At 45.3% G+C, this 14794-nt stretch overlaps 1 protein-coding gene across 7 annotated transcripts; it reads right to left on the reverse strand.

The window, feature by feature from the left end:
• Nucleotides 1-829: 829 nt before the first annotated feature.
• On the reverse strand, nt 830-13056 carry Slitrk2 (SLIT and NTRK like family member 2). 7 transcript variants are annotated; one of them, XR_002388649.2, is made up of 4 exons: nt 12566-13056; nt 4648-8400; nt 2865-2976; nt 830-1463 (listed from the first exon to the last, which is right to left on the reverse strand). XR_002388649.2 is itself a non-coding variant. In XM_004862297.4 (2 exons), exon 2 carries the CDS (start codon nt 8355-8357, stop codon nt 5820-5822), a length of 2538 nt encoding a protein of 845 aa, XP_004862354.1. In that variant the 5' UTR covers nt 8358-8400; nt 12566-13056; the 3' UTR covers nt 830-5819. The 7 variants fall into 7 exon arrangements, 2 of the variants coding, with proteins under 2 accessions (XP_004862354.1, XP_004862353.1); XR_002388648.2 differs by having other exon boundaries at nt 2865-3007; XR_015447651.1 differs by having other exon boundaries at nt 830-2976.
• Between the last annotated feature and the right edge of the window lie 1738 nt (nt 13057-14794).

The raw sequence follows: 14794 nt of genomic DNA on the forward strand, positions 1-14794 counted from the left end.
CTTTCAGCTGCCCCATGAATGCTACCTTTCATTATATTGTGCATATATTAGCCTTCTCAACAGAGGGTAATCCATTTTAAGTTCTCACATCCATCACAGGAATCTCATATCCTTTGTCTTGTTATACATTTGTGAATGAAGTGTACCTGGAATGTACCTGGATATATTCTGATATTTTAATCAAAAACAAATAGTCAAACAAGTCATTCTGCCATGACATCCCCATAATCAAAGGAACAAATGAACATCTTTCTCTCTCTCTCTTTCTCTCTCTCTCTGGTTATTTAACTCTAGTCATTAAGTATATAATGATAGCATTTCCATGAATGAATTTATACTTTCTATATTTTGGATTTACATATCTATTTATATCTTACTTTATAAAATATTTATTTGATTACTTATGATATTGAAACAAAATTTTGTGATCCAAAACAGTCAGGTTCAGTGTAGGTGTGCATGTGTGTGTGTGTGTGTGTGTGTGTATGTGTGTGTGTGTATGTGCTGGGTAGAGTGAGGAGTCAGTAGACTTTGTTTCAATTCCTAGAGAGACATCTCTAACTAAGTTGTTATTGTTTCACTTTTGATTTTTAAATTATGATACTAACAGATATTCATGGAGAAGTATTAGTGTATGTGTTTTAAAAGCTCATTTTACCCTAAACATATAGATTATGATGAGATAAAGAAAAAAACCTTAATTTGTACACATTTGAGCAGCATATATCAAGGCAAAGAGGATGGTGTGTGCATTATTTTTTCATTAGTTACTCTTAAGATTCTGAAAAATTAAAAAAAGAGATTCTGAAAAATTTTTCTAATTCAAATGTTCATTTTTAGTGAATGTTTATTTAACTGAAAACTACAACATAAAATAACTGTTTATCCAATAAAATACAATATCATTTGATCACATTTTCAATATTTCATTTTGTCTATTAACAGCCCAAAATATGACATTTATTTTCTTAACCAATATGACTATTTGGCACACAAGTCTATTTACATGAGAGCTTGTTTGATTTGCTGTTTATTCCAATAACTTGAGAACAATCATTTGCAACTAAATCTAACAGTATTTGAACATGTACTTTCAAGCTAAAATACTGCTAAAAAATTCCAACACACATGCAATTCAATATGTTTACAGAATGACATATATTTATTACAAAACCTGTGACTCTAAGCACTTAATAGTGTGAATACAGGAATCACTCTACCCTCTAAGAAAACGTGGTTGTATCTGGGAGAGGAGATGCTGTTGAGCAGGAGTCCTGTGTTCAACTCAGCTGAAATGGGCTGGCTACTCGGCCTGTTCAGGAATGCTAGTGTGCCATCCTGGAGTTGCTCGATGGCTCGATTCACACAAAACTGCAGCAGACTTTCCAGTATAAGCCGTTAGTGACCAAGACACTGGCAGCACAAGCAGCATTGGCAAAACACTCTCATTATGCACGTGGGCTCTGTTTTAAGCAAAGTCAATATCGAAAATCCAAACATACAAAACAGATAAATTAGAGAATGATTATTTGTATTATAAAATGCATTTCTGCTTTATAAAAAGATTTACAAGTTTCCTCTAATTGGCAACTCCCTTGATGAATTTAAAATGCAACTTGATTTACAAAACTGCAATTTACGTGTGACTTTATGCACAACCTTGTGAGAAGCAAAGTACGCATATATACAGTACTTAATTTTCTCTCCCAATTAAGTGTCCTGTCATTGTTTTTGGAAGAGACACTTAAGCCAAAATATTACTTTTTAAGCCACTGAGATAGACAGTAAATATTGCCTGTAAAACACGAATATCCCAGAAAATGTAAGTACATCTGTGATGCCATATTTACAATCTTGCCAGTCACCTTTGCAAAGTAGATCTGTAGACAAATACATCTAAAGCTATCTACAGGCCCTAAGATTAGCCCACCTTTGTGGTGGGTTTGTTTTATTTTGGTGGCACTTTTTCCTTTTTAGTTATGTAATTCCAAGCAGATAGTAGTGTTTCCATCGCTGTTGCCAGTCTATTTATATCAGTTTTGTTTTTTGTTCTTTTTGGTACCGGGGATCTAACTTGGGACCTTGCGCTTGCGAAGCAGGCGGCAGAACCACTGAGCTAAATCCCTGGCCCTATTTATATCAGTTTTATACCTTGATGCACAGAAACATTTAAAAAAAACTCAACCTCCTGCATTGCATGACTGTTCCCACGGTTTTCTCTGAGTGATTGTCCTTCAGGTAAAGTTTTCCTTTATTTGCACTAAGCTACTTGCCAGGTGGAAAGAGGCTATTATTTGGGGTGGGGAGTAAAGAGGGCAGAGTGAGGGCAGCAGAGATCCTGTCCACTGTCTCTCTGCTCCCTCAACACAGGGCAGAGCCTGGCACCTAGGAAGCAAGCACTCAAGAAATATTCACTGAATGAAGAAATGAATGGATTAGTAGGATTGGCTGAAAGACTTTCTGCACTCTAACATCCAGTCCAGTATGTTTGAAAATGAATCCAATCCAGTATTCATTTGAAAATGAATTTTCAGGATCTGAAAAATTATAAAACCTCTCTCTCGTCCATTACTTACTTTTTGTAAAATCCTTAAAATATTGAGCCCTTGATGACATGGAATCATTTTAAAAAATTAAGTCACCATAGAGGTGAGAGGACAAAAAAAGAGGAGCCTAAAGTGTCATTTCCTTACTCACCAAATGCGGGAGGAAACAAGGCACACAGGTTGACTAAAATACAGAACCAAATTAGACTCTTGGCAAGGTGTCGAGTCAGAGAAGTGGTTCTCAATACAAATTTAGCTACAGGTATACACAGAAGCAGTGAAAGCAACTAATTAAGAGCTAGACTCAAAGGGAATTACCATTTGCCATTTGTAGGGCCACATAGCTAGGTCTGTCCCAGGCAGAACCCTGGGAATGGCATTCTGTTGGCCAGAATCTTTTCACAGTGCTGCAGCTCACACCCATTACAAGCTGCATGTGAAGGAAAAGAAATAAAATCCATCTGGAGGAGATAAAAATAAAAACACTAAAACAAAATATGTTTGAAAATGCTTGGGCATGTAAAACAAAATAGAATATAGTCCATAAGGATGCTAATAAATTAATAAAACTGAAAGTATTCATGACTGCATTAGAAAGTAAAGCCTCTAAGTATAATGGTTCATTATGCTTTTAAATGAATTAGTCTGGGCTACATGCAAACAATTTCACCTTAAAACCTAATACAAATGAAGTATGACTCTAGAAAAGCAGGAGAATAGAGAATTGAAGCATAATAACAAAAGAATTAAAAGATTAATGAATGATTTTGTTGTGGGCACTGGCATTTTATAGGGGTGGCTTTATTTTCATGAGAATAAGAATAAATACTGAAGTGGAATCAATACATTGATAGCTTTCATAATATGTTTTAAGCCTAAAATCTATCTTAATGGAATATATGTTAATTCGCCTTCATAAAAACTTCCTAAAATATCTACCTCTGTATTCGGTATTTATTATTGCACCTAGTGAGGGCAGCCACAAGAAAATTTTGGAAACTCTTTTCTGTATAAATACTTCACTCAATGATGAGGCCGACCCCAGGAGTAATCTCCAAACTCAAGTAGTGCAACACCCTAGCGCCTCTTCTATGAAAAGAAAAATTTCTGTATGTTAACTTTCCTGTAGATCATTTCAGCCCACCATTTTCAATTTTGATCTAATGGATTTAAACAGTAATTATGATCTCTAATCAAAGATTGAACATATTAGCTTGCTCTTATAGATACTCAAGAGATTTTAGACTGGTAAAGGCATTTTTTTTTCTCAGTGCCCTTTACATTTACATATGTACACAGTTCTCTTCTATTGTTCAAAAACTATTTTGCACCATTCATTATTGATCCAAATAATTTGGATTTCAGTAATTTCTAATTGAAAGCCCATCACATGAATGGTTAATAGTGACAGACAATATACGATTACTCATTTTAAAGCTTTAAAAATAAGTTATCAGGATCCACTTCAATCTCCACATGATAATAAAGGATTATTATGTGCAGTAACCTATTTATGAAAAGGAAACAGTGTGCTTCTTTCAGACGCCATCACTTGCTTTAATAAGGAATTGAAAAGCTGGACTACTTTATATGCAGATCACCATCTCAGTTGCATAAGGATTTACAATAGACAAAAAACAAAACTATTTTTTGTTGTAAAGAAGGGCTGTTTGTTTAAATCACACAATAATGTTTGCATCTAAAAATTATTTACAGGCTAATAAGGCTTTGTAAATGTTATAGAGACTTGGTTAGTTAAACTCAATTTAATGCGAAGACCAAAATGAAAGGCTTGCTCAAGCTGACAGGACATTTTCAAGTCAAACATACCTAAAGAAGGCAGAAAGGAAAAACACGATTACTGTCGTGGTTTAGGTAACTATTAAGAGATTTGGAGATGCAAATAGTACACGAATTGATATCACCCCATTAATGCTTCAATTAAACTCAAGGGAAAATGCTGCTTTGTCAGAACATGTGAAAATGGAGGAGAATTCTGAGTCTAACCTTTGACCTTAAAAGGAATAGAAAGTAATGCATACATTTGTATCTCTGATGTCTTGAATTAGCAAAGAATTTATTTGGGAAGTTTTAATCTCACCTTTGAAGTCTTCCTTCAAGGTATTTCATGGCTCCTGTGTCTTTATTAAATGAGGTGTGTGGCGGCCTCTACTGGTGTGTGTTTATAGAAAATGTTTCAATAGGCAGAAAAAATATTAATTTCAATTAAAAAGTTAGAAATACAGACTCTTTCTTTTAAATATACAAAAATATCTAATTTAATGCAGAAAAAATATATTACAAGTTGGGTAATGTATTCTTAATTAGGAAAATAATCTAAAACACTGATCATGTTAGTGTAACATAATAATTTACGGGAGGGCATTAATTGTTTGATCTACTCTTATATTGGGTTAAATATATTTTATTAATGAATTACTAATCCCATCTGAGGCAGTTTACTACCTCTAGTCCACTGTTAAATCCCTTTAGTTGACTTAAATAAAATCACTTAAAACAAACCCAGAGGAAAGGACATATTTTACCGTTAAGTCTATAAAGTCCTAAACTAGAATCATTTAATGACAGGCTAGTTTCCATAAATCAAGCAAACTGTACCTTGACTGAATATAGCTGACATATAGATCTATTTTATAGTGTTTTCATTTTGAAAAATACAACACATTAAAATATGTTCAATTTATCAAAGCTAAAAGCAACATTTAAGTAATGTACTTAAAGTGCGAAGGCACTTTAACACAAAGAAGCGATGCCTGGTGGCTGTACTTCATAACTGAAGATGAAAATACCATGTATTGTTATTTACAAAAGAAGTTGCAGTCCCAAAAGATCTTTGGAGATCTTCTACAAAATACACTAATCATCCATTTTCATTGGAACAGTTTGCCTATTCTTCCTTCATTCACTATAATGTCCTCTTTCTACTCCCACACTGGAAAAAAGAAAGAAGAAATCAGAAACAAAATCACAAACAAAATACATGAAAAAATGCACTGTAGAAACATTCGTGTTCACTGATGGTTCCTAAGAAGAGAAGGAAAAAAATAGTGAGGGGAGAGTGAAAGAGAAATAATTTAAAGGAAAAACTTGCAACAGCAATACTGCTGCTTCACCCCATCTCCCACACATTTTCAAAGTCCCCCCATTACCACCTTGAAGGGGAGAACACAAACAAACACAAAAGCAAATGCAGTGCTTCCAACAGTTTGGAGCAGCATCCTTTGATGCCTTAGGGTTGCAAATGACTTCCCTTCACAGCTGACTGATTGCAGTTTGCTTTTCCAGAACTTCGAGGTAGTCTGGTTCTGATTGCCGCTTAGCTTGCAGTAAAGGGTGGTCGGGCTTTGACTGCCCCACAAAGCATTTCCTGGGGGTTCCATATAAAACGGTTTTATTGATTCTGTCTTGGTTTTGGCGTCGAGATTCATATGAAGGGGCGAACTGCCTTTTAGGTAAGGTACAAAAGTTATAGTGGACGAGGCCTGCACTGGGGAGTTCCTTGGCACGCTCAGCAATATTTTGATACAGCAGCTCAGACCCTCTTGATGTGGCCTGCTTTTCCAGCAACTCGGTGGTACTTATTGTGTAAGCTAGTGTGGCTGGCTCTTCCTTTTTCTCCTCCAGGTTGCCATAGTTGAATTCTTGCAGGTTTCGGTAATAGGCTACTTGGTCACCTTCCTTCTGCATGTAGATGGGGTTTTGGCACATTTGACCCACAGGTGGAGGGATATAGTTATAGACATGGCCATCGGTTTTATCATGAGTCTCCGTGTTGTAAGACCCATACTGTAACTGGAAGGAATTTACGTCTAGGTTGTTGGCACTCCGGGGAACATTTCGCACTCCCTTTCGGCGTTTCAGGACAAAGACAAACAAACCAGCCCCAAAACAGACTGACAGGATAAAAACAACAAGCAATCCTAAAATTAAGACAGACAGTGGAACTTCCGTATGCAGTTCAGGATAGGAACTGGGAGACACGCCGAGTGACCTAGGAGTGTCCGTGTTGTGATTCATTGACAAAAGGGTCCCGTCTGACAAATTCGGACTGTCTGGACAAATGGCCTCCCTGCCCAGGAATTTCAGTATCTCCCCTGCATGCTGAGCGGGAGACTCACAAGTCACCTCATTGATGATGACAGGGGAGTTGGCATGCTCTGTCCAGTCCTTCAGACCCATGATATCACAGGTGCAGTCCCATGGGTTCTCCTGCAGATCGATCTGGATATAAGACGGAAGCTGATCCAGGACCCCTTTCACAGGCAGGTGTGAAAAATGGTTGTTTCTCAGATTTAGCCTGGTGAGGGCTGTGCCCCCAAAGATATTATCGGGCAAGGACCGCAACAGGTTGTTATTCAGAAACAGGAGCTGGAGGTTAATCAAAGCATCAAAGGTCAGCGGCTTGATTTCCTTAATGACATTATACTCTAAGTAGAGATACTGCAAGCTCTGCAGCCCGTCAAACATAGAAGGATACAGCACTTCAAGGTAATTGCCATTCAGATAAAGTCTGCGTAAACTGGTCAGGTTTGTGAAGGCACCTTCCTGAATGACTGCGATCCTGTTGTTTCCTAGGTGCAACAAATCCAAAGAACTGTAGTCTAAAAGGTCATTCTTATAGACAGTTTCAAGATAGTTCCCTGTTAGATAGAGTTTCTTTGGACTGGTAGGTTTGGGCTGCAGGTCGGAGATATTAGTGAACTTTCTTTCTTGGCAGTTAACGTTGAGACCATTGTCGGAGCTCTGAGAGGTGCAGACACAGCTACTGGGGCAGGTGAGGGGCACAGGGGACTTGGTCTGGTACACCATGATCGGGCCAAAGCTCTGCCTGTCCTTTGACACAGTCACTCGGGGGGTTGGACGATTCCTCATTTTGGGTGGCCGGCTGGCTTTCGGAGCCCTGGTTGGGTTGAGAGCAGGATTCATTGTAGGTGACAGCCTTTGGACATGTGTGTCACCATGGCTGCCCCTTTGACTGGAATCACCAGCGCTTTTTCTGGGACAGAGGTCTTGCCTGGTTAGTTGGGTCACATCTTTCCCATGCAACCGGAAGGGAGTTTCGCAGACAATCTCCCCCACAAAAACGGTTATGGTGTCCAGCCAAGCCTTGAGAGCAAGTAGGTCACAAGTGCAATTCCAGGGGTTTTCCTCCAGCTGGATCTCCATGATCCCTCCGATGTGTTCAAGGACGCCTGCAAAAGGCATCACCTTCAGTCGGTTCCCCCTCAGGTCTAAGTGGGTCAGCAGGACAAATCGAAACACATTGCTGGGCAGCGACAGCAGAAGGTTGTCATTCAAGATGAGTACTTTGAGCTTATTAAGTCTGCTGAATGTCCCTGCCTCAATGGCACTGATGTAATTGTAGTCAGCTTGGAGGTACTCCAGGCTCTCCAGGCCCAGGAAAGTGTCCTCCCGCAGTACCTCCAACTTGTTGTTATTGAGGTGCAGTCTCTTGAGGGTTTTCAGGCCACTGAACGCCCCAGTTCGAATCTCCTGCAGTCCGTTGTTACCTAGGTGAAGGGTCACCGCATTGGAGTAATTGACAAATTCGTTTGGGTACAGTCTTGTCAGGAGGTTCCCATTGAGAAAAAGCTGATAGATTCGATATTGGGGGGGCTGAAGCAGGCTGACAGTTGTAAATCCTTTGTTTTCACAGTTAATATTCAGTACGTTTTCCTTCTCTTCGCACAGGCAACGGATCTTGCAAATGTCTTTGGCAGTTTTGCGACTCTCCGTCTGTAAAATCCCAGCCACTGTTAACACACTGAGGAACCAAACGCCGCTCAGCATCTTTAGGCACCTTCGGTGTCAGCTCAGGTACCTACAGGCAAACCTTGAGTGGGGGGCAGGGGGAGGAAGCGGGGTGCGGGGAAGAAAGAAACAAGGAAGCCCGATTAAAATGGCAAAGCAAGGAGGAGGCAGAGTGGAAGGGAGGGAGAATAAGGAGGTGGGCAACACAGCAGAATGAAATCACTGCATTTTTCCAAGCGGTGTCTTCTCTCCTCTCCCTTCCCACTCCCCCAGGCCACCCACACGCGCGTTCCCGAATACACGCTTGCACCTGATTTCCCGGCGGGTCGCAGCCAGCCTCGGAGTCATTAGTAATTGAGTTGTCCTACTAAATCCAGCCCATCTCCTCCTCCCCTGGGGTATCTCGAAGAGATCTCAGAGCGGCTCGCCCGTCTTGGGCTCGCAGAAGAAATTGCTTTACTTTTTTCTTTTCTTTTCTTTCTTTCTTTCTTTCTTTCTTTCTTTCTTTCTTTCTTTCTTTTTTTTTTTTTTTTTAACTGAGCAAAAAGGGGGTGGGAAAATCAGCCATGGGGGGCTGGCGGCGGGGATAGAGATGCGAGAGCCAAGACAGCTCGGGGTGGGGGTACTCACACATCAGGAGATGACAGGACCCCCCTCCTCTGCAGTCCGCCAGGAGTTTAGCATCTTCAGCAAGAGAGGGAGAGCAAGGTAAAAGAAGACGCCGCTTCCAGGGGGCAATGCCCGGCTTTTTGTTGGTGGCTTTAATTTGGTTGAGGGGTGCGGCAGGAGAGGAAGGCGAGGGTCGGAGCGCAGGGAAGCTGCGCCTCCGGGGGACGGGGTGCGATTGCGCAGGGAGGTCGGGGAGCCGGCCGGCTCGGGAGACAAGCAGCGGCCGTGGCAGAGCCTGGGTGCGCGCCACTTCCAATCCGGTGGCGGCGGCAGCAGTGCGTCTGGCAGTTTGAATTTGAGAGGCTCTGCAGGCTCTCCGGGACGGGACTCGGGTGACGTCACGGGGAAGGGTGGGGGCAGGGGCTCGAGGGCGCGCGGTGGGGGAGGGGGGGCAGATGCTTCCCTTCCCGGCTGCGTCAGTGGATTCTGAACTACTCCATCTCCAACTTGGCTGGCGGCGGGAGAAGCCCCCGCGGAGGGCTTTCTCAGGGAGCGACTTACTGTGGTGCGAGAACCACCAGGAGTCCTCCTCCGGCCCTTCTGAGCTGTCGCTTCTACCCCCTCTCCTACACACTGCTTGAAGGACAGCCACCTGGGCAGTCGGGGGCGGGGGGCTCTCACCCTAGATTCTCAAGCTAGGTCCAGACCCTCAGGAAAGACTGTGTGCGTGCGTGAGTGTGTGTGTTGTGTGCGCGCGCGTGTGTGCGCGCGGTGCTCGCTAGCCAGCTTGGATGCTGGGTGCAGAGTGAGGTGTTTGTGCTTACCAGTTTGCCTGTGTAGGAGGGCAAGGAGTTCTCCTAGGGGATTGATGCTACAGAGCTTTGTTTCAGGGCTGTGAGCATCACTTTCTTGGTGGTGACCAGCCAAACACATATTACCCTGCGCTCCCAAAGCCAGCTCAACGCTATCTTGTGCACTGAGTTAAAAAGCAAACCCTTCTCCTAGTGAGCTTTATACCTAGCGAGGTAATGAGGTTCAACCGTGTGCTTTCTGCCTGGAGGAAGAAGAGGAGTAGGTGTCAGAAAGGCACTGCCACGCTGAGCCTGAGCTGAGGGAGGGAGCCCACAGGAGGGCGGTTGAGGCCTCCTGCCTGTAGGGGAAGGGGAGCCATGGAATAGAGGAAGGCAGTAGAGGAGGACTGACTCCTGAGGAGGAAAGGGAAGGGAAAACGTGTGTGTGGGGGGGTTGTCTGATCTAGCCCTCGCCAGGTAAGTCGGTTTCCATTTGTAGATTCTTTGGGGCCTCCCAGCTCTGACATTCAATTTGGCTTCCAATAACCTTTGCTGAGCATTACTGATGGCCAGGTGTTGGATTTTTGCCTTCATTATCTCCTTTCTTCTTAATTATCTCACAGTCCCAGCCTGGGATCCAGGAGTCTTGCAGTGTGAGTCCCTTTGCAAAGCAGGAATGGTGTCTGCTGGCTCTTTTAGGGTGGGGAGACATGGCCAGGAAATGAACTGAGGAAATCCAGTGAGGAAAGGAACTGACCAAATGCCATGCCTGCCCCACAGATCACCTCAGCTTGCTTTTCCTTCCTCTTCCTTCCCAAACCTGCTACAGAGAGAGTCAACATAGGGTCTCTGTTGCCTGGCCAAATGCCAGACAGGCAGTCACACAGGCCAAAGGAGCCATTTGAGAATGGAAAGCCCCCTGCTTTCTCCCTCATTCTTCTCTGTTAAGCCCAGGTCATGGGACTGGGCAGCTGACACAAGCTCCTTCCTTCCCAAGAAAAGCTGGGGCAGTTCATAAACTTAGCAACTCAGTCAACCTGTGGCTCGGTGATCTCCTGTGAATTTTTCTCCAGCTTTCGCCCTCCTCCCTCCTTCTCCTTCCATGAAGGAGTCCCCTTTACTGCTGTAATGCTTGTTTGAACTTCAGTGAGATCTTTTCCTTCTTAGCCTCAACATTCCCTTCCTTCAGCCCCACAACAACCTTGAGAAGTGAAGTCACGAGGGGCACAGTGGTGGACAGCCTGCTCCTCCGTACTGCAGGTGCGTCATTAGATGCAAGCAAGGGGCTGCATCTCATCTCAAGCACAGTTAGGCTCCTGTTCATAGCTTCCCAAGGGCCATTTAGCTACGTATTTCCAATTTTTAAAGGTAGATTGGTCCCAGTCAGTCATTCAACTGACAGTTATTAGTTAGGTCAATATTTGGTGGAAGCAGAATCCAACATGACAGCTAGGCAAGACCTTAGAAGTCATTTATTTTACAGATGAAGATGATGCTCAACCAGGGGAAATGCTGACATGTTTAAACTCAAGAAACTAGAATTAAAAACAGAACACAGGGTCTCTGAGTCCAGCAACTTTCCATAGAGGCCATCACAGTTTAACATGAATTAGAGGAGAACTGTGTACTTAAATTTAAATAGGAGGGATGGTGTTTTATATAAATGTGTCGTTTTTAATTTTAAGTGCAATATCAAATATTGCTTTTAGTTTTCAAATACATTAAATTTTGATACTGATGATGCTGTTAACACTACTGGAGGACAGAGATTAGTTTGCTGGCAATTTCAGAGGGAAGATGAAGAAGGGAGAGAGAAGGGGGAGAAGAGATGGGGGATGTCGGCTCTTGAAATTCTTAACAATTACAGAATGAAGGTGGCCAGCTAGCGGAGCAGAGAGACCCCAGGGACATTTGTGGCGAGTCTTCGTTCTGTGGCCAGCTTCGTACAAGGGTTGGTTGGCCCTTCCACCGCTCTCTCCTGCTGCGACTGAGCTGAGAGTCCACCGCTACTTGCCCAGTCATCGGGAAGAAATCAGCCTCAAACCCGTTAGACACTTTGCACTAAGTTTCCTTGGGGCCCGCGTCTCGGGAAGGGCTGCCACAGCAGCGCGCTACGAATAGGCTTTTAAGGCGGCGCGGCGGAGAGGTTCGGCATGCACTGGGAGCCCCGGCGGCTAGGGCGGGCGGTCGCTAAAATTAGGAAAACACTCCCGCTCGTCGCGGAAGCGAGGGAGGCTGCGGACTCCGGGCGCTCAGCCTCAGTGGCCTCTAAGGGAAGAGAGTTTAGCTCAGGTCGCCCAAGCCTCCGCCGAACGCCAAGAGGGCCAGCAGGCACAGAGCCCATCTCTGTCCCGGCCGCCCACCGGGCCCGACGGGGTTGAGAGGCCCCGGGCCTGCGAGGGGGCGCTGCTTGCCCCCAGCCCCCTTCTCGGACCCCGCAGCCCCGGCCGGCAGTCCTCGGCCAATCCCACCTCCGATGGACTCTGGGGGACAGGAGGGGTCTGGCGAGTCCCCCAGCCCCGACTTGGGCCTGGGCCCCCACCGCCGCCCTCCCTTCCCTCTCCATCCGCTAGGCGCACGACACCGGCCCAGGGCCCCACAGCCGCGACGGCCACTTGCGCTGCCCTTGCCGGGGCTTGGGCACCGCGGGCCGCCCCGGAGGCGGGGACCACCTGGCTGCGGGAGGCGCCCATCCGACCTCGCCCGCGAGGACGGACGGTGGGTCCGGGCGAGGACGGCCCGGCGCGGCCGGAGGGTGGAGGGCGGCCACCAACGCGCTGCCCTCGGCGGCTCTCGCCCGGCCTCCCCACGCCGGTCCCTCCCGCCGGCCGAGTGTTCGGAACTTACCGAGCGAGCGTGCCGCTCAGATCTTCCCCCGAGGCGCCCGCAGCATCTGCGATCTCCGAGGCGCGGCAGCCGGCGCAGCCTGGGACCCGCGCGGCCCGGGAGCGAGGGCAGGGCGGGAGCGCAGGCGGCGCCCCCGGGGCAGGCAGATCCCCACTGGCGCAGCTCGCCACCGGGCAAGGCTGGTGGGAGGAAGGGGGAGGAGAAAAGGCGAGCAGGAGGGAGGAGAGGAGGAGGAGGAGGGACGGCGGCCCCTCTCCGCACTTATCAATCACCCCGCAGATCAAACATCCCTGCTGTTCGCCGGGGCGGGGAGGGGGGGAGGAATGTTCCAGTCCACAAAGGAGCCGCTCTCCGTTCCCCTGGCCAGCGCCGCGGAGCGCTCACGCCTCTCGGCCCCTCTTGCCTGGAACTCTGCCCAGCTCCTGCAGCTTCTACCGTGGGCTGCAGCTCGGACTCAGTGGAGTGAAATAAGGATGGCACTCCGTACCACATCCGAGGGGAGACCAAGCCTGCCGGGCGGAGGGAAGTTGCCCCCTAGTCAAAGAGCAGCCGGCCGGCCGAGCGGGACACCCTCCTGGACGGCTGCAGTCCCTAACTAGTGAGCAGATCTTTAAGGACCTCCTACGAGGATGGTAAACAAGGGATTTCCATACGGTAGAAAGCTGAGCTAGACTTGCGCGAACGTGTTAACAAAAGCAAGCCCTCAGCAGCAGCGTTGCAGTCCCGTTGAAACACTGGTTACTTTTTATTCTGCGCAACGTTGCCTGCATCTACTAAAGCAATCTTTTGGCCATCTTTCTTTCCTTTTCCCTGGGTTCTTCTTCCTCTTACCAGTAGTTCACATTGCGAGTCTATGAAAAGAAGGCAGTCGGCGAAAGACTCAGTGCGGTTCAACAAGGTTTTCGCCAAGAGCTTCGCGGCCCCCTCCTCACCTGCCTGCCCTGGGGCCTGCCCTCCACTGTTTCTCAGAGAATTCAGGAGAAAGGTGCAGGTTTCTTAATTGGAGCCAGAAATAGGGAGTTCATTTCATGGCACTACTCCATTTCACCCTCAGTCCTGGTCTTAACTGAAGTCACCACAGCGTCTGGTCCTTTTCATACTCCCTGTAAGAGTCTATCAAATCCCAGTTCTTCGGGATATCCGGAAGCTCCTTAGTGGAAAGCTGAAAAGCAATGGAGGGAAAGACTGCAAAGTTAGAGCAAAAATTAACTGTGGAGTCAATGAATCTACATTAGGATTTGTTTTCAAAGTGATTTCTCATGTGTCTTTGGGCCCATTCCTGTCTTGACCCTTGGGAATCTTTGCCCTCCCCTCCCTCTTCGTGGCTTTCTTTTCATAATGGTTCTCTAAGACCACACTGGGTCTCTTAAAGAGAAAACTACTCACTGATAATCTTACATTTTGAACATATGGAGTTTACTGTAGTAATTGTCCAAAGAATTATCTTATAAATTTATCTCTGGGCTGCAAAGATCTTTACTGTCCCTTTTACTTAATTCTTGAGACAGCCTTTTTGAAATATCCTTGCCATTCAGATAAGCATTTTCAGAATAACAGTTCTCACATATGCACATGGGCAGGCTATTTACAGTTACGGATTCCGAAACTTGGCTCTTTAAAAAATGTCCTTATTTATGCAAAATACCAATGCACTATACTAGTGATGCACTTCATATTCATGTAAGCTGAAGGCAGTTAGTGTTATTTCTCTGGATTTACCTTATCTTTGACTGTGTCATCTTTTCATGTACTTATTTAACAGATGCTATAAACAACCCCAATGCACAGAGCTAAGAAGCCGTTTAAATGCAGAAATAATGAGACAGTCATAATGGAAAAGGGGCCAGTTTACTGAGAAGAGTGATAAGTCTTTAGCCAAAGTGAGGCCACACACACACAAAAACCCAATAACTTGTATGCAGATTACCTGAGGAGCATAATGCCAATGCTAAAAACATTTTATTTTGATCCAGTAGAATCACATAATATATGGCATGCATCAGCTTTAATGAGCTTTGCAAGCAAGTCTCCCATGCTTAATCAGCCTTCAGAAAGCATTTAGCAGCCTGGCTTTCTACATGGGACCACACTGATAGCAAGATAAAATTAAAAAGAGCAGGCTTTTCTTTTTGTCAGCACGAAGTGTTCAAGTAGGTGGGTAGCTTCTTTGAAAGGAGTCCCGAATGCATACAAACAAAAAATGGTGAGCAATACCAAACTTTCTGTGAA

This window comes from Heterocephalus glaber, unplaced genomic scaffold, assembly GCF_053883595.1.
Source record: "Heterocephalus glaber isolate CG9 unplaced genomic scaffold, H.glaber_assembly_v1.0 deba00001764, whole genome shotgun sequence".
Lineage (NCBI taxonomy): Eukaryota > Metazoa > Chordata > Mammalia > Rodentia > Bathyergidae > Heterocephalus > Heterocephalus glaber.

Excerpts from the sequence above, each read along its gene's own strand:
- Slitrk2 (XM_004862297.4), bottom strand. The coding sequence starts at position 8,357 with ATGCTGAGCGGCGTTTGGTTCCTCAGTGTGTTAACAGTGGCTGGGATT.